The sequence below is a fragment of the Mustela nivalis genome, assembly GCF_964662115.1.
Source record: "Mustela nivalis genome assembly, chromosome: 6".
Lineage (NCBI taxonomy): Eukaryota > Metazoa > Chordata > Mammalia > Carnivora > Mustelidae > Mustela > Mustela nivalis.
Genome location: NC_139025.1, coordinates 112,976,639 through 112,990,193, shown reverse-complemented (window position 1 = coordinate 112,990,193; position 13,555 = coordinate 112,976,639). Strand labels below are relative to the sequence as shown.

At 44.1% G+C, this 13,555-nt stretch overlaps 1 protein-coding gene across 1 annotated transcript in view; it reads right to left on the bottom strand.

The window, feature by feature from the left end:
• The window catches only part of LARP6 (La ribonucleoprotein 6, translational regulator), a 20,343-nt gene extending 6,788 nt beyond the window's left edge, over positions 1-13,555 (bottom strand). Inside the window, exon 1 of the mRNA XM_082734929.1 lies at positions 13,287-13,555. Coding sequence (XP_082591055.1) covers positions 13,287-13,486 — 200 coding nt within the window. The 5' untranslated portion in view covers positions 13,487-13,555. The remainder of the gene's footprint in view (positions 1-13,286) is intronic.

The window sequence follows — 13,555 nt, the reverse complement described above, 5'->3', positions numbered from 1 at the left end:
TCTGAGCGAAGCTTCTTTAGGAAGGCAAATATTTCACCAAGGGTTGACAAAAACTTCAAAATCATAAACATTCAGGGACTCTGTGAAGATCTGCATCAGAGTTGACACTACTAATTAGAATCTCTTGAAGGTAAGTTCTCTCTGGCATATTTAATGACCAAATTAAATTAAGTATTATACAATATCAAAAATATCTTATTCCAGAAAAAGGGTTGGCTAAAAATTACTTTCAGAAGAAAACATTACTGCTTTCCTACATGGCAGCTTATAACACGATGATCAGACCCAGAGTCTCCATGAACATGTGCTGAGTAGAGAGAGTATTTCCGGAGATAGATGCAGACACCTAGTCCATCTGAAGCATTCTGGGCACTTCTACTCTGTTGGGAAAACCTGCCTGGCTCCCCAGAGGGCGGCTCATTCAGTTGGGCTTCTGCCTTCGGCTCAGGTCATGATCTCAGGGTCTTGGGATCGAGCCCCGCATCGGGCTCCCACAGGGAGTCTGCTTCTCCCTCTTTCTCTCCCTCAGCCCCTCACCTCTACTCGTGTTCTCTCTCTTGCTCTTCTCTCTCTCTCTCTAATAAATAAATAAATAATCTTTAAAAAAAATAAAAAGAAGCAAGCAGTTAACATTTCCCTTGGACTGGCATTAAGCCCTTAAATAAAATAATCGAAAAAGGTGTAAGGGGGCTCAGAATGTAAAAGTCAACTATTACTGAGATAGTTTAAAGCTGGAAAAGGTACGTACATGTAGGTCCTTCAACTCCAGCAAAATTTTCACTGACTCTTAACCAACCTCCCACCAAAAAACAAACAAACAACAACAAAAAAACCCAACTGTGGAAGAGTCAAGATGAGAATAAAAATGGAATATTTTGGCAGGAGAGAAAATACTAAATAAATCTGTCTCCCGATTTTTCAAATACAGAAATTATAATTTTAGCATAAAAGTAGGCGTTGGTTGATTTTAAAATGAAGAGTTTAGTTATTTGCCTACAGACAGTCTGGAAATGTTTTTGAAATACCACACCAATGTCCCAAGACAAATGTATACCGATTGGGGGGAAAAAATGGTATGAGAGACTAACTTTAAAGTATGTTTTTTCAAAAGTCTTTTAAAAATGAGGTGGCAAACCAAGGAAATATATGGGGGTAGCCTATAAGATAAAACAGGTCAAAAGCAACTTAAACATTAGACAAACTGAATATTTTAGAAGTTTCTAGAAGATAGCTGTGATAGCCATTAGTCAGATTCACCCAACATCTAATAGCAAACTCTTTGTCACTTGCCTCCCTTTATTATGGAGGCTATAAAAACAACAAAACAACAACAAAAACAAAGCAAAAAACCAACCTAAATATATACTTTCTCAGCCTCGGTTACAGGTAATAGCTATTTGTCATGGCATGGCCAATAAAACACAAGTGAAAATCTTTTGGCCCTCCTCTTTCCTTTTTATGTTTTGAGTGTGGATGTGATGGTTGGAGCTGTAGCAGCTATTTTACCACCATAAGAAAAAGGCCAGGAGAATTAGGTTGGTCTGATTTATTGATATTATTGGCTCTGATATTATTTAGTTGCTGAACCAATTCCTCTACCTACGTACCTGCAGATTTCTGATTACATGAGAAAGATAAAATCCATTTGGTTAATTTACTTAATGGCTGGGTCTTGTTACTTACAAACAAATACTATACAGTAATACTGCATTGAGAAAAGTGGTCCTTTGGGGCAGCTGGGTGGCTCAGTGGGTTAAGCCTCTGCCTTCGACTCAGGTCATGATCCCAGAGTCCTGGGATAGAGCCCATTGGGCTCTCTGCTCAGCCCCGCCTGCCCCTCTGCTACTTGGGATCTCTCTTTCTGTCAAATAAATAAATAAAATCTTAAAAAAGAAAGAAAGAAAAGCGGTCCTTAAAACAAAGGAAAAGTGGAATAAATCAATGGAATGATTCAATGGAATGAAAAAGGAGAATCAAGATGGACAACACAGATTTTCTCTTTATTAGAGAAAGCTTATCCCCTAACTAGTAGTTAAAATGGACAGGTTGGATACATCAGATAAACTAACCTCAAATGCATGGGGAGATCTAAGCCCCACTGACAAGGATGAGAATAAACAGGAGGAGCTGCAATTAAGTGTGGGGTAATGACCAGTAAAAAGTTTTGAGTGGACTCAGGTTTGGCAAAATATGTCTAACTTAGTACAACTAGTACTAAGTATCACAGAGGCGACCAGACCGTCAAAGGGACCCACAGCCTAGTAAGTCTTACTCCCCAACTAAAGTCACTGTTGGAAGAAGTGAATGCACAAACGAAACACAGTAGAAGGATGGGGATGTAACTTCTCAATTTCTCCAGTGCCCATTCCAGAGTGTCCCGTTCTTCCCAAGGTCTGCCATGGGAAGCCCTTCCTCCCTGCAGATGACTTTATCTCCAACTTGACTGAGAAAAGCAACCAGATTTGCCTAGAGCTCCCTTGGGCATACCCTCCCTCCCCGCAAACTCGTTCTGTATGTCTGGGCCTCTGCCAAAGCCTCCATTGGCCGTATCCAGGTGCCTTTGCTCCACCTTGGCCCTCTGGTCCCCGCTGCAGGATGGGGCAATGGACCACTTCCTTCTCAGTACTCCTCCCGCTAGGCCTTGCTCTTTTCTGATTTTTCTCCCCCATTTAACTGTCCTTCTAGTCTACTCACTCTGCTCCCATTTCTCCAAAGATCTATCCTTGATTCTTTGTCCCCGGGTGGCCTCCCACTTTGGCCCCTGGATAGCTCATCCAAGTCAGATTTGCCTCCTCCCACCCCTCCACCCTCCTCTTCCTCCTGGGCCCCCATCCTAAATTCCTAAGTGCCTGCCCGATGCTTGCTTAGAAAGTCCTAGCACTCCAAATCCAGTATGCCCAGAACTGAACATCACCTTCTGCAGAGCTGGAAAGTACTGAAGAAGCCTAGGTCTGCTGAGGGACATTCCATCTGGGAAACCCCTCTTCTTTTCATAGTCTTGCAGTAAGCAATCCACCCTGTGTTGGGGGAAGGGGGAGGGGGAGGGGGGTGGGGCGCACAACTCTGCACCAGTTCTTTGCACCCAGTGAGCAGACAGGCAGGTAGCCAGATTCCAGAGCAGGTGGGCGGTCCTGGGAGGTGAAATAATCCCCTATATAGTGTAGGGGTGAGCTTCCTGTCCCCTAGGACCCTCTCTCTGCATGGGTGCTGTCAGCAGCAACTGTGCATCTCCAAAGAGGGGGATCTTGGAAGATAGGCAAGGCCCTTTTGCATGTCTGTAAGCACTCTGCCTTGTCTCCTGGTTCCTGCAACAGCCTTTGAATGAAAAAGACCCTGTATCCTTTACGAACATCAAAGAAGTTTATACCCCTTAAATATGAACGTTGGTAACTGTTGGTAACTGTCCTGTAAAGACTATGTATCTTTCCTCTCAAACTGCCCCACTAACTACTTTCCCTATTCACTCTTCTTTGCATTTAGACTCAAAACCCCAGATGCGTCTTTTAGCCCTCTCTTTTGCCCCCACACCGAGCCAGTTATCAAGTGCTGATTTTATTCTGCAGTGTCTCCCATCTGTTCTCTTTTCCATTCCAACTGTCCTCATTACTTCTCCCTTGGACACTATTAATAGTTCATCAAAAATGAATCTTAAACATTAAAATAATACATACACGGAGCAAAAAAATAAAACAAAATACACTTAACTTAAAAAGAAAGTAATGAGGGGCACCCAAGTGGCTCAGTTGTTAAGCATCTGGCTTCAGTTCAGGTCATGATCCCAGGGTCCTGGGATCAAGCCCTGCTTCTGGCTCCCTGCTCGGCAGGAAGCTTGCTTCTCCCTCTCCCACTCCCTCTCTGCTTGTGTTCCCTCTCTCACTGTGTCTCTCTCTGTCAAATAAGCAAATAAAATCTTAAAAAAAAAAAAAAAAAAAGCAATGATTCCCCGTTCTACCTCTCCTCCCTAGAGACAACCTCTATTCAATCCTTTCATTCTTAGGAGAGTTGCCTGTGGTTCTATAAAAATGTTCATGATTCTATTTCTCACTTGCCAATTTTCAACGTTCTCTATTCATTTCCTATTATATAAGGTGAGGACTTGGGTCACTCATCTCCCAAAGCCTCTTCTTCTAATTTTTTAATATTTTATGTTATTTTTATTAGTCTTCTAATTGTTTTTAAAATAATACAGTTAAAATTCTCTCTTATTCCATCAATATTAGATGATATGTCTCGCTTCCTCCCTACCTTGATGTGCGTGTTATAACCCTACCTTCTTCCCCCTCCTTCCACTTCTAATCTTTCAAATTCTATCAGATGTACCTTCATTTTACTTTGTCATGGTTCATTATGCTTACATTCTATTCTGTAACTAATAGTCCATGTTTTGTTTTTAGATACTGAAAGTTGAAAGCCAATCCATTGTCTTTTATTTATTTTTTAATCTTATTTTTTTTTAAGATTTTTTATTTATCTATTTGTCAGAGAGAGAGAAAGAGCGAGAGCGCACAAGCAGGGAGAGCAGCAGGAGAGGGAGAAGCAGGCTCCCTGCTGAACAGGGAGCCCGATGTGGGGCTGGATCCCAGGACCAGCCTGGGATCATGACCTGAATTGAAGGCAGACACTTAACCGACTGAGCCACCCACGTGTCCCTACTGTCTTCAACTTTTATGACTACAAACATCACTCTGTGCAGGGCTAAGTCATTTGCTAAGATTACATTTCTTTCTTAGGGTCTTATTAGTTGACTGACCACTTGGATTGATCTGTCTCCTATCCTCTCTTTCATATTGTCTGTCTTTGCCCTTGTCTTTGATGTACATGGCAAGAGATTTCTTGACATTATCTTCTCATCTTTGTTGATGAGTTGCTCAATTTCAGAATTATGTACTCTGTAAGAACTCTTTTATGTCTTCAGAATATTTCTTTTTTTTTTTAAAGATTTTATTTATTTATTTGTCAGAGAGAGAGAGAGAGAGAGAAAGCACAGGCAGAGTGGTAGGCAGAGTCAGAGGGAGAGGCAGGCTCCCTGCGGGGCAAGGAGCCCGATGTGGGACTCGATCCCAGGACGCTGAGATCATGACCTGAGCCGAAGGCAGCTGCTTAACCGAGCCACCCAGGCGTCCCCAGAATATTTCTTTTAAAAAACATTCTATTCTTGTTTTGTGGATGCAATATAGTAAATTCTCTCTCGGATACTAACCAGAGTGTGTGTGTGTATAGACATATAAGTATACATAAATACATATCTTTGTTTCCAACAGCATCACCTCTATATCCTCTGGGATCAGTTTTCCACCTAATTTCATGTAATTGGTTTTCTTCATGTAACTGAGAATTCATCTTTTTCTTTATTAAAAAATTTTTAAACAAACTTACTTTAGAATAATTTCAGACTTACAGAAAAATTGTGAAAGTAGTACAGAGTTCCCATATATCCTACATCAGACTTCTGTATTTCATATTTTACATTAGTATGGTACATTTAATGAATTGTTATCAATACATTATTATGGCACGCCTGGGTGGCTCAGTTGGTTAAGTGGCTGCCTTCGGCTCAGGTCATGATCCCAGCGTCCTGGGATCGAGTCCCACATCGGGCTCCTTGCTCCGCAGGGAGCCTGCTTCTCCTTCTCCCTCTGCCTGCCTCTCTGTCTGCCTGTGCTTGCTCGCTCTCTCTCCCTCTATCACTGACAAATAAATAAATAAATAATCTTAAAAAAAAGAAAAATTAAAAAAAAATACATTATTATTAGCTAAAATCCAGATTTCCAGACTATTAACTGAAGCCCAGATTATTCAGATTTCCTTAGTTTTTTTGTTTGTTTGTTTGTTTTGTTTTGTTTTACCTACTGGCCTTTTTCTCTTTCAGGATCCCAGTTAGGATTCTATATTAGATGTAGTCATCATGTTTCCCCAGGCTCCTCTTGGTGGAACAGTTTCTCAGGTTTTCTTTATTTTTAATGACCTTGACTGTGTTGAGCAGTCCTGGTCAGATATGTTGTAGAACGTCCTTCATTTGGGATTTATCTGCTATTTTTTATGACTGATTAGATGGTGTGTCTGGGTTTTAGGGAAGAGGACGACAGAGGTAAATTTACATTCTCATCACGTCATATCAAGGGGACTCTCAACATACCTAATCATTGTAATGTTGACCCAGGAGTGTTATCTGGTGTCTTCACTGTGAAGTTACTGCCTTTCCCCCCACCTTTCCTACTGTGCACTTTGGAAGGGAGTACACGGTCTACACTTAACAAGTAGGGAGTTGTGCTCCATGGCTATTCTTTGTGAAAAGTGAAGGTAGGTCTGGGTTGCTTTTCCTTGGTGGGTCGAGTAGGTTCCCTCCGCAGTAGTATACTGCCATTGCTTTTCTTCCTAGGTGGTTCTGCAGACCTGGGGGTGGGGTGGGGAGGCTTCACTTGCAGGCAGACAGGCAGGTAACTACTAAATAGGGGCTTTATATGGAGGAGGATTTCCTCTGCAGGTACTAGCTCTACCTTAGCTGCCTGAGCTCATTGGTTAGTTCATTCAATTCCTTTAGAAAATAATTCTATTTCTTCTTTTTCTCCTTGAAAGTGAATAATATGTTGGTTGCTACTTTTCACGATCTGGCAATTGTTCTAAAGGCAGAACTTAAATCACCTCTCAGATAGCAGCATCCCTTTTAATCCCCGCATCCTTCACACATTTCCTAACCAGAATCTTTCTAGGGTTCTGTCTTCCCACCTCCTCCCACCTCCCCCCATTCCACTCCTGTTGTATTTTGGCTTAAGCCTCTTCCACTCTGTGCCTTATTACACATTTTGAAGAACAGCTATGTCGTTCCTCTACTTTAATTCTAATACTAATGTTTTCTATTTTATTAAATAAAATCCAAAGTCCTTAGCTCTTCTTTCAGATTCATTTCCAATCTGGCAGTCACCAGCTTCTGAACACATTTCTGTCTATTTTCTTTCAGATCCTTTGTTCTAAAACAAAAGCAAGTGAAAGACGAATAGGTCCCTGTACGTGTTGCAAGGTTTCTGGACTCTATCTCTTGGTGCACGCTGTTTCATCTCCTTGAACGTCTGGCCTCCGTCTTTCAGGTCCAAATCCTAGCCATATACCAAGCTTCAACTCAAATGCAACACTCCCTGGAAGGAAATAACTTCAACCTCTCCTAACACTTGTCCGTACTTGTATCATAGCTACTATGTGCATATCTAGTTAATGCCCTGGACCCTCATCCCCTGGAGGGAAGGATTCACGTTGGTTTCTTTCATTCTGGCAACAACCCAGAGCCTCGCACATAGTAGGACTTTACAAAGCATCGCCAAGGTAAAGTGAATAGCTTCTGTAAGGGCAAATCCCACCTATCAGGATTCTCTGAGACAGGAAGTATGGTTACTGACAAATATGTCATGTGTGGCCTTTCAAGAGAGCTTTGAAAAAAAAATGTACATTTAAGTTTTATGTTTATATTATTGTTTCCTTTTAAATACATCATTGTAAATTGGGGATACTAATGTGTTTTTTTTTTTAATAGCTGTAAACCTGCTAGAAATGAAAACAAAAGGTAGAAATAAGGAGGTAACCTTTCAAAACGGAGGACTGAGCTCCATGGGTCAGAGTTGAAATATTTATCATATTTGTAAATGATCTAGAGAAAGAAGTATAGCATAAAATCTCCCGGATTGACTTTCTCATGAAATATCAAGATAATCTGGAGATATTAACTGAATGGTCAATCAAATGTCATCGTATGAATAAAAATACCCAAAATAAAATGGTTGAATAATGAGCTCCTCATTGTCGTTTTCAACACAGAAAAGATTTCATGGCCTCATCATCTATCCTTGCGGATGGTCTACTATGGTACTTTGGCTGCCAATACCAGGAAAATGGTGGACAGCAACCAGGTGGATATTGAACAGAAAAGAGAAAGCACCATTTATGAAAAACACCAGGGTTCAGTACAATCTGCGTATAATCCCATTTGACTTGATTCTAGAAAAAGATAATGAATCTGAAAAGGTTCTAAAGGCAACCAAATTGATAATGCAATATAAGAACACAAGGACAGATTCAAAAGATAACGGTTTTTCAGAGAGACAACTTGGAAACATATATAAATATATGTAAATATATTTATATAAATATATAAATGTTGGAGATGTGCCCAACTTTGGAAAGGCATTATGGGAATAATTATATTTTGGATGCTACTAGCGGAGGTCCATGCTATGTCTGGGTGGCCCATGGGTTTTTATAGACTTATTACAGACATCATGACGCTCTTATCTTACCTGCTGTTCTAACATGCTATTCTGGCATAATTTCTAGGGCCTGGGAAAGGATCAAAAGCAGTGGGTGTCTTTACAGGTCTAAATAACGGTTTGTGGTGTAAAGCAGAGATTATGTATGTGAAGTCCTTAGTTCCTCATCCAGTACATAACTGGTATTAATAAACGGAGCCTTTCACTATGGTCACCCAAAACAGAGAAAAGATAGCTTGTGCAATGTCCCTGAAACATCATGGGGAGAAAGGAACCTATATGTTTCTGTTTGTTAAATGAAGGTATGCTTCCATGATTTTATTATTCATGCTGACCTTTAGTATTATAATTTTAAGTCATTTTTACACATTGTAAGACAAAATGAGTAAATATGTTAATGCTGTTAAGAATCAAGACTGTCAGTGCAAAAGAATAAAAGAAGTACAACCAAAACCCTATAAGGTCAAATATGAATTAGAATCATCAATATAAACTTATTTTTTTTTAATGTATTTCCTAGCACTATTGAAAGGGCCTAAAACCAATGTTGCCCCAGTGGAGATTAGCACTCTTAATTCTAGGTCTTGGTTTCTAAATACCTTTCCACTAGTATTTGAAAAATACTAGCCACAGGGATTCCTGTGGAAATGGCTGGATCCCATGACCCAGGTAGGAAAACTACAAAGTAAGCCCAGAATATCTAGCATCACAAAGCAAGAAAGTGCTCAAAAGACTCAAGGGCATGTTCTAAAAGGCTATATACTGAAGCCAATCTGAAAGGCTTTCACTACTGAATCAGGGACATTGTAAACATCAAAAATAATGATTGTAACCAATTTTTTAAAAATGAATAACAAAAGTCCATGAATCGAGGAGGGCCGAAAGGAGGGCTCTAATTTAAATTATTTGATGTGACAATTACACCCACTCCTCTCTTTGAAAACTGGTCATTAAGCATTTATGTTGCCTCCTTAGAAGGGATTCTTGTTCAGACCCAGATGATGAGGCAAAGCTCTCTTACATACAGGAATGCCAGCTAATCAATGTACAAAGGATAATGAAATTAGAAAATCACCAATCTGTAATTCCCGAAGAACTGACTCAGGCAAGGATCACCAGTGGATGCTAAAACCATTAGGTAAAACGCCTCAGTGAAAGAATATTCGCAGGACACCCACATATCACTTGTTAATTGTAAGGGGGAGAGACATACCCTCACAATGGCGAGATCATCTTAGTCAAGTGGTCAAATTAGAGCACCACTTTGGTGAAAGCCACCTGCGGTGATGCAGCAAAAAGTCTGTGGCATTGCCCTGAGGTGTTCTTGCCAAAATGTTGAATCCGAATTGAATCAAGCCCTTAGTCTACCTTCTGACTGACAGGAAACACAGGGTACAAAGGAGCAAGTTAAACTAGACGATCAGAACAAAATCAGACCAATTCCAACTGGGAAACATTCAACAAGACATCTGGCCTCTTCTTTCAAAATAGCAACGCATTTAAAGAAAAAAAAGTGTGAATGTTCTAGATTAAAAGATTCTGAAGAGACATAACAGGCAAACAGCACCACCTGGACTGGATTCTGGTTGGAGGGGGAGAAAGAAACATGTATAAAATACAATGTGGGATGCTTGGGGCATGGGGAGACCCAAATATGGATCATTTTAGGGATTAAACTACAGAATCATTGTTAATTCTCTTAATTGCAATAATAGTATATGGTTTTACAGGAAGTGGTCATTAGTAAGAGCTCTCAAAGTGCTGAGGGTACAGTAAGTCTTGTGTGTATTTTCAGTAGGTTCAGAGAAAACCGCCCATAAGTCTATCAAACAAATAGGGCAAAATACTAACAACTGTTAAATCCAGGCAGTAGATATACCAATGCTCACAATACTACCCTTACACATTTTATGTTTGAAATTTTTATTTCGAAAAGGTGAGAATAAAAAGAAAGTCACCTTTTTGGTGAGAGAGGTGTGGGAAGAAGACTAAAGAACATTTTTCTTATTTCCACGTGTTGCTGGGACCCCAGGTTAAGGCCAAGTAGTGGGCTGAGTACAGGTGGTAGAGTGAGGACCAAGGTGAGGTCACAGGCTTCAAGGATCTCACTATCTTGTTGCGTGAAAACTACGCAAATACTTCAACCCAATGGCACGATGCAATGGCAGAGACATGCATTCGTTCAACAAATACTCAGGAGCACCCACTCTATACCAGGTGCTGGGGATACAATGAAAGCAAGGCAAGCATGGCCCCCAAATCCATGGTGCTCACATTCTTGTGAGGGAGACAGAACTACACGATTACAGCCGAGGTTAATGCTGGGTGTAAATCGTGCAGAGCACTATGGCAACTCCAAGGACGGGAAACAAACAGCTTTGGGGTGGGGACTGGGGTTTGGGGGGACAAAGAAGTGAAGTGTTTTTGTTGTTTTAGTTTCAGGGGTAGAATTTAATGATTTATCAGGTGCTTAGAACATCCAGTGCTCATTCCATCATGTGCCCACTCAGCCGGCACCCAGTTCCCCCATCTCCCACCACCTCCCCTCCAGCAACCTTCCATTTGTTTCCTAGAGTTCAGCATCTCTTATGGTTTGTCTCCCTCTCAATTATCATCTTATTTTACTTTTCCTTCCCTTCCCCAAGTTCATAGGTTTTGTTTCTTAAAATTCCACCTAGGACTGGAATCATAGGGTATTTGTCTTTGTCTGACTGACCAATTTCACTGAGCATATCCTCTTGTTCCATCCACCTCATTGCAAATGGCCAAAATTTCATTCTTTCTGATGGCTGAGTAATATGCCACAGCATATATACACACCACATCTTCCTTATCCATTCCTCTGTCAACAGACATCTGGGCTCTTGCCGTAGTTTGGCTATAGTGGACACTACAGGTATAAACATTGGGGTGCACGTGCCCCCTCGAATCATTAGGTTTGTATCCTTTGGAGAAATACCTAGTAGGCACAGTGAAGTTTTAAGGCTGACTAGAGATTGATCAGGCAATCAGAGAGACCCGGAGGAGGGAGAGTAAGGGCGTGCAGACTGCAGACACAAAACTGTACCCTATTTTCTGGAATCTAGAGGGGTTAGTGCTGAGGGAGCACGAATTACTGAGACAGCCATAGGCCAAGGGGATGAGGTGGGTGGGTGCCACATTTCAACAAACAGGAACTTGGGCTTTCTCCTGAAGGCTCTGGAAACTGAGAAATGGCCCCATGGGGCAGGGGCAGTTGCTGTGCCAGGCCGGCCCAAACAGGGGGACAGCACGGATCTTGTCCTCGGCTGCATTCTCCTGCTCTGGATGTCTGCCTACTGGGCTCTGTCAGCTCCACAACCCAGAAGAGCTTCCAGGGATTTTCTGGGGTCAGCTCTCTGCCAGTGGGCAGCAGGAAATGCTTCAACTCGAAAGCTCCATGAGACTCCAGTCCCTGGAGTTGGGAAGGAAGGGTGGCTCTGGAGAGAGAGTATGGGGGGTGGGGGCAAGAAGCCCACCCAAATGAGGATCATGTTCTCCTACTCTCCACAGGGGGCTCTTTCCAGGCTCAAGAAATAAGTAGGGCTTTAATGCTTGCTAATGGTGCGATCCCAAAACTTAGTCCCAGTATAGGGGGGAGCTCTTCGCCACAGTCACAGGCAAATGAAATCAGAAACATCAGGCACTCTGAGCTCCTTTACATAACTTCTGAAATTTTTTGTCCAGGTGGCCGCCTTCTCCTGGAGATTGAGATGTCAGTAACTATGGACCAATTATTTTTATTCTCAGCATGGAGCTGAACCAATGCGTGAGTGAATGAATCAGGTTTTACAGTATATAGAGGGCTGACGAATTTACTGTAGCTTCTGTATCATCTGCTCATAATTTGGTGTTTCTGCTTTCAACTCTGGTGCTGGACTTTCCTCCTTGGATCCCTCTGTCTTCACTGAGCTGTTCTGAATCTCTGGGTACCTACCTCCAGACCTCTTCCACTGGGGAAGGGTCAGCCAAGGATGGGGAAGGGCTCCCATCCCAGTATCCTCACGCCCTTCAGTTGAGCATTCTGCCAATGAAGTAAACATCCGCCTGCCAGGGAATGACCCTGCAGAGCCCTGACAACTGAAAACATGTGCCCAGAAACCCTGAAGAAAGAGGGTTCATAGGAAGTTCCTGTGGGCACTTCTGGGAATTCGCAAGTTCTGCCATTGCTCTACTCTGCGAGCTAGGGATACTCCATACTCTTATGACCTTTCAACCACAGGAAGGAAACCACAGACCCCAAAGGTGCTGGCGTTGGTGGACACAAGTCCAAGGTCTCCGGCTGATGAAAGACTCAGGGCCCAAAGGCACGGTTAGACAGGTGGCTTCCTGTGCCCTAACAGCTCCACACTGCCCATCACTCAGGAACCCAACTAGCAAGGCAGCAAGATGATGATGCAAGCATAGAAGTCAGGTGGGGGAAGCTGCGTGAAAATGGGAATCCCCGGCCCGCGAGGATGCAAGCAACAAGACTTGAGCTGATTCCAAATCAGAGCAGGAGAGCTCTCCGCACCACGAAATCGCTCCTCGGATGCCCCAGCAGCAAGTGTCAGCTGGGCCTGGGCTGCCTCCACCCATTTGGGCTGACAAGGGGACAGGAGGAAGGAGGCAGTGAAGGCTCGGTGGGGCCCGTCTCAAGGGGAGGTGGGCCGGTCTCGGAGCGGAGGACCCGGCCGGGATCGGCTTTGGGGAAGGTCCCGGGGGAGCGCGCGCCCGGAGAGCCTCCTCCCGGGGGAATAAGATGGCCAGGATGGCCCAGGAAGGAATTCCTCCCGGGTCCCAGGGCATGTCCCCGTCCAGGCCCCTCAGAGCCCCGCTGCCAGCCCCGGGAGCTCCGCTCGGGCGACACCAGCCACCGCCGAAAGCAGGTTCTGCCCCCGGTAGGACGCCCGGAGCAGCGGCCCCGAGCCGGGGCTGCCCCGAGCGGCTCCGCCCGCGGAGTTGTCCCCGCGCTCCCGCTCGGCCGGGACCCGGGGCGGGCTCCCCTCGGCCGGGCCGCGCCGCCGCGCCTACCTGTGCCCGCGGCTCGGCTCCTCCTCGCTGGCGCTGCCCCACCCGGGGCTCAGGTACCGGGCCGGGTCCCCCGCGCCGCGCGCCTCCGCCCCCTCCTCGTCGTCCTCCGGCTCCTCCACGTCTTCGGCCTCCTGGATGGCGACGCGGATCTGCACCGCGGTCTCGGGCCCGGGCAGCGCCTCCTCGCCGGCCTGGGCCATGGCTCGCGGGCCGGCCGGGAACGCGGCGCCGCGGATGCCCGCGCCCCGAGGCCCAGCCAGCCGGGCGGC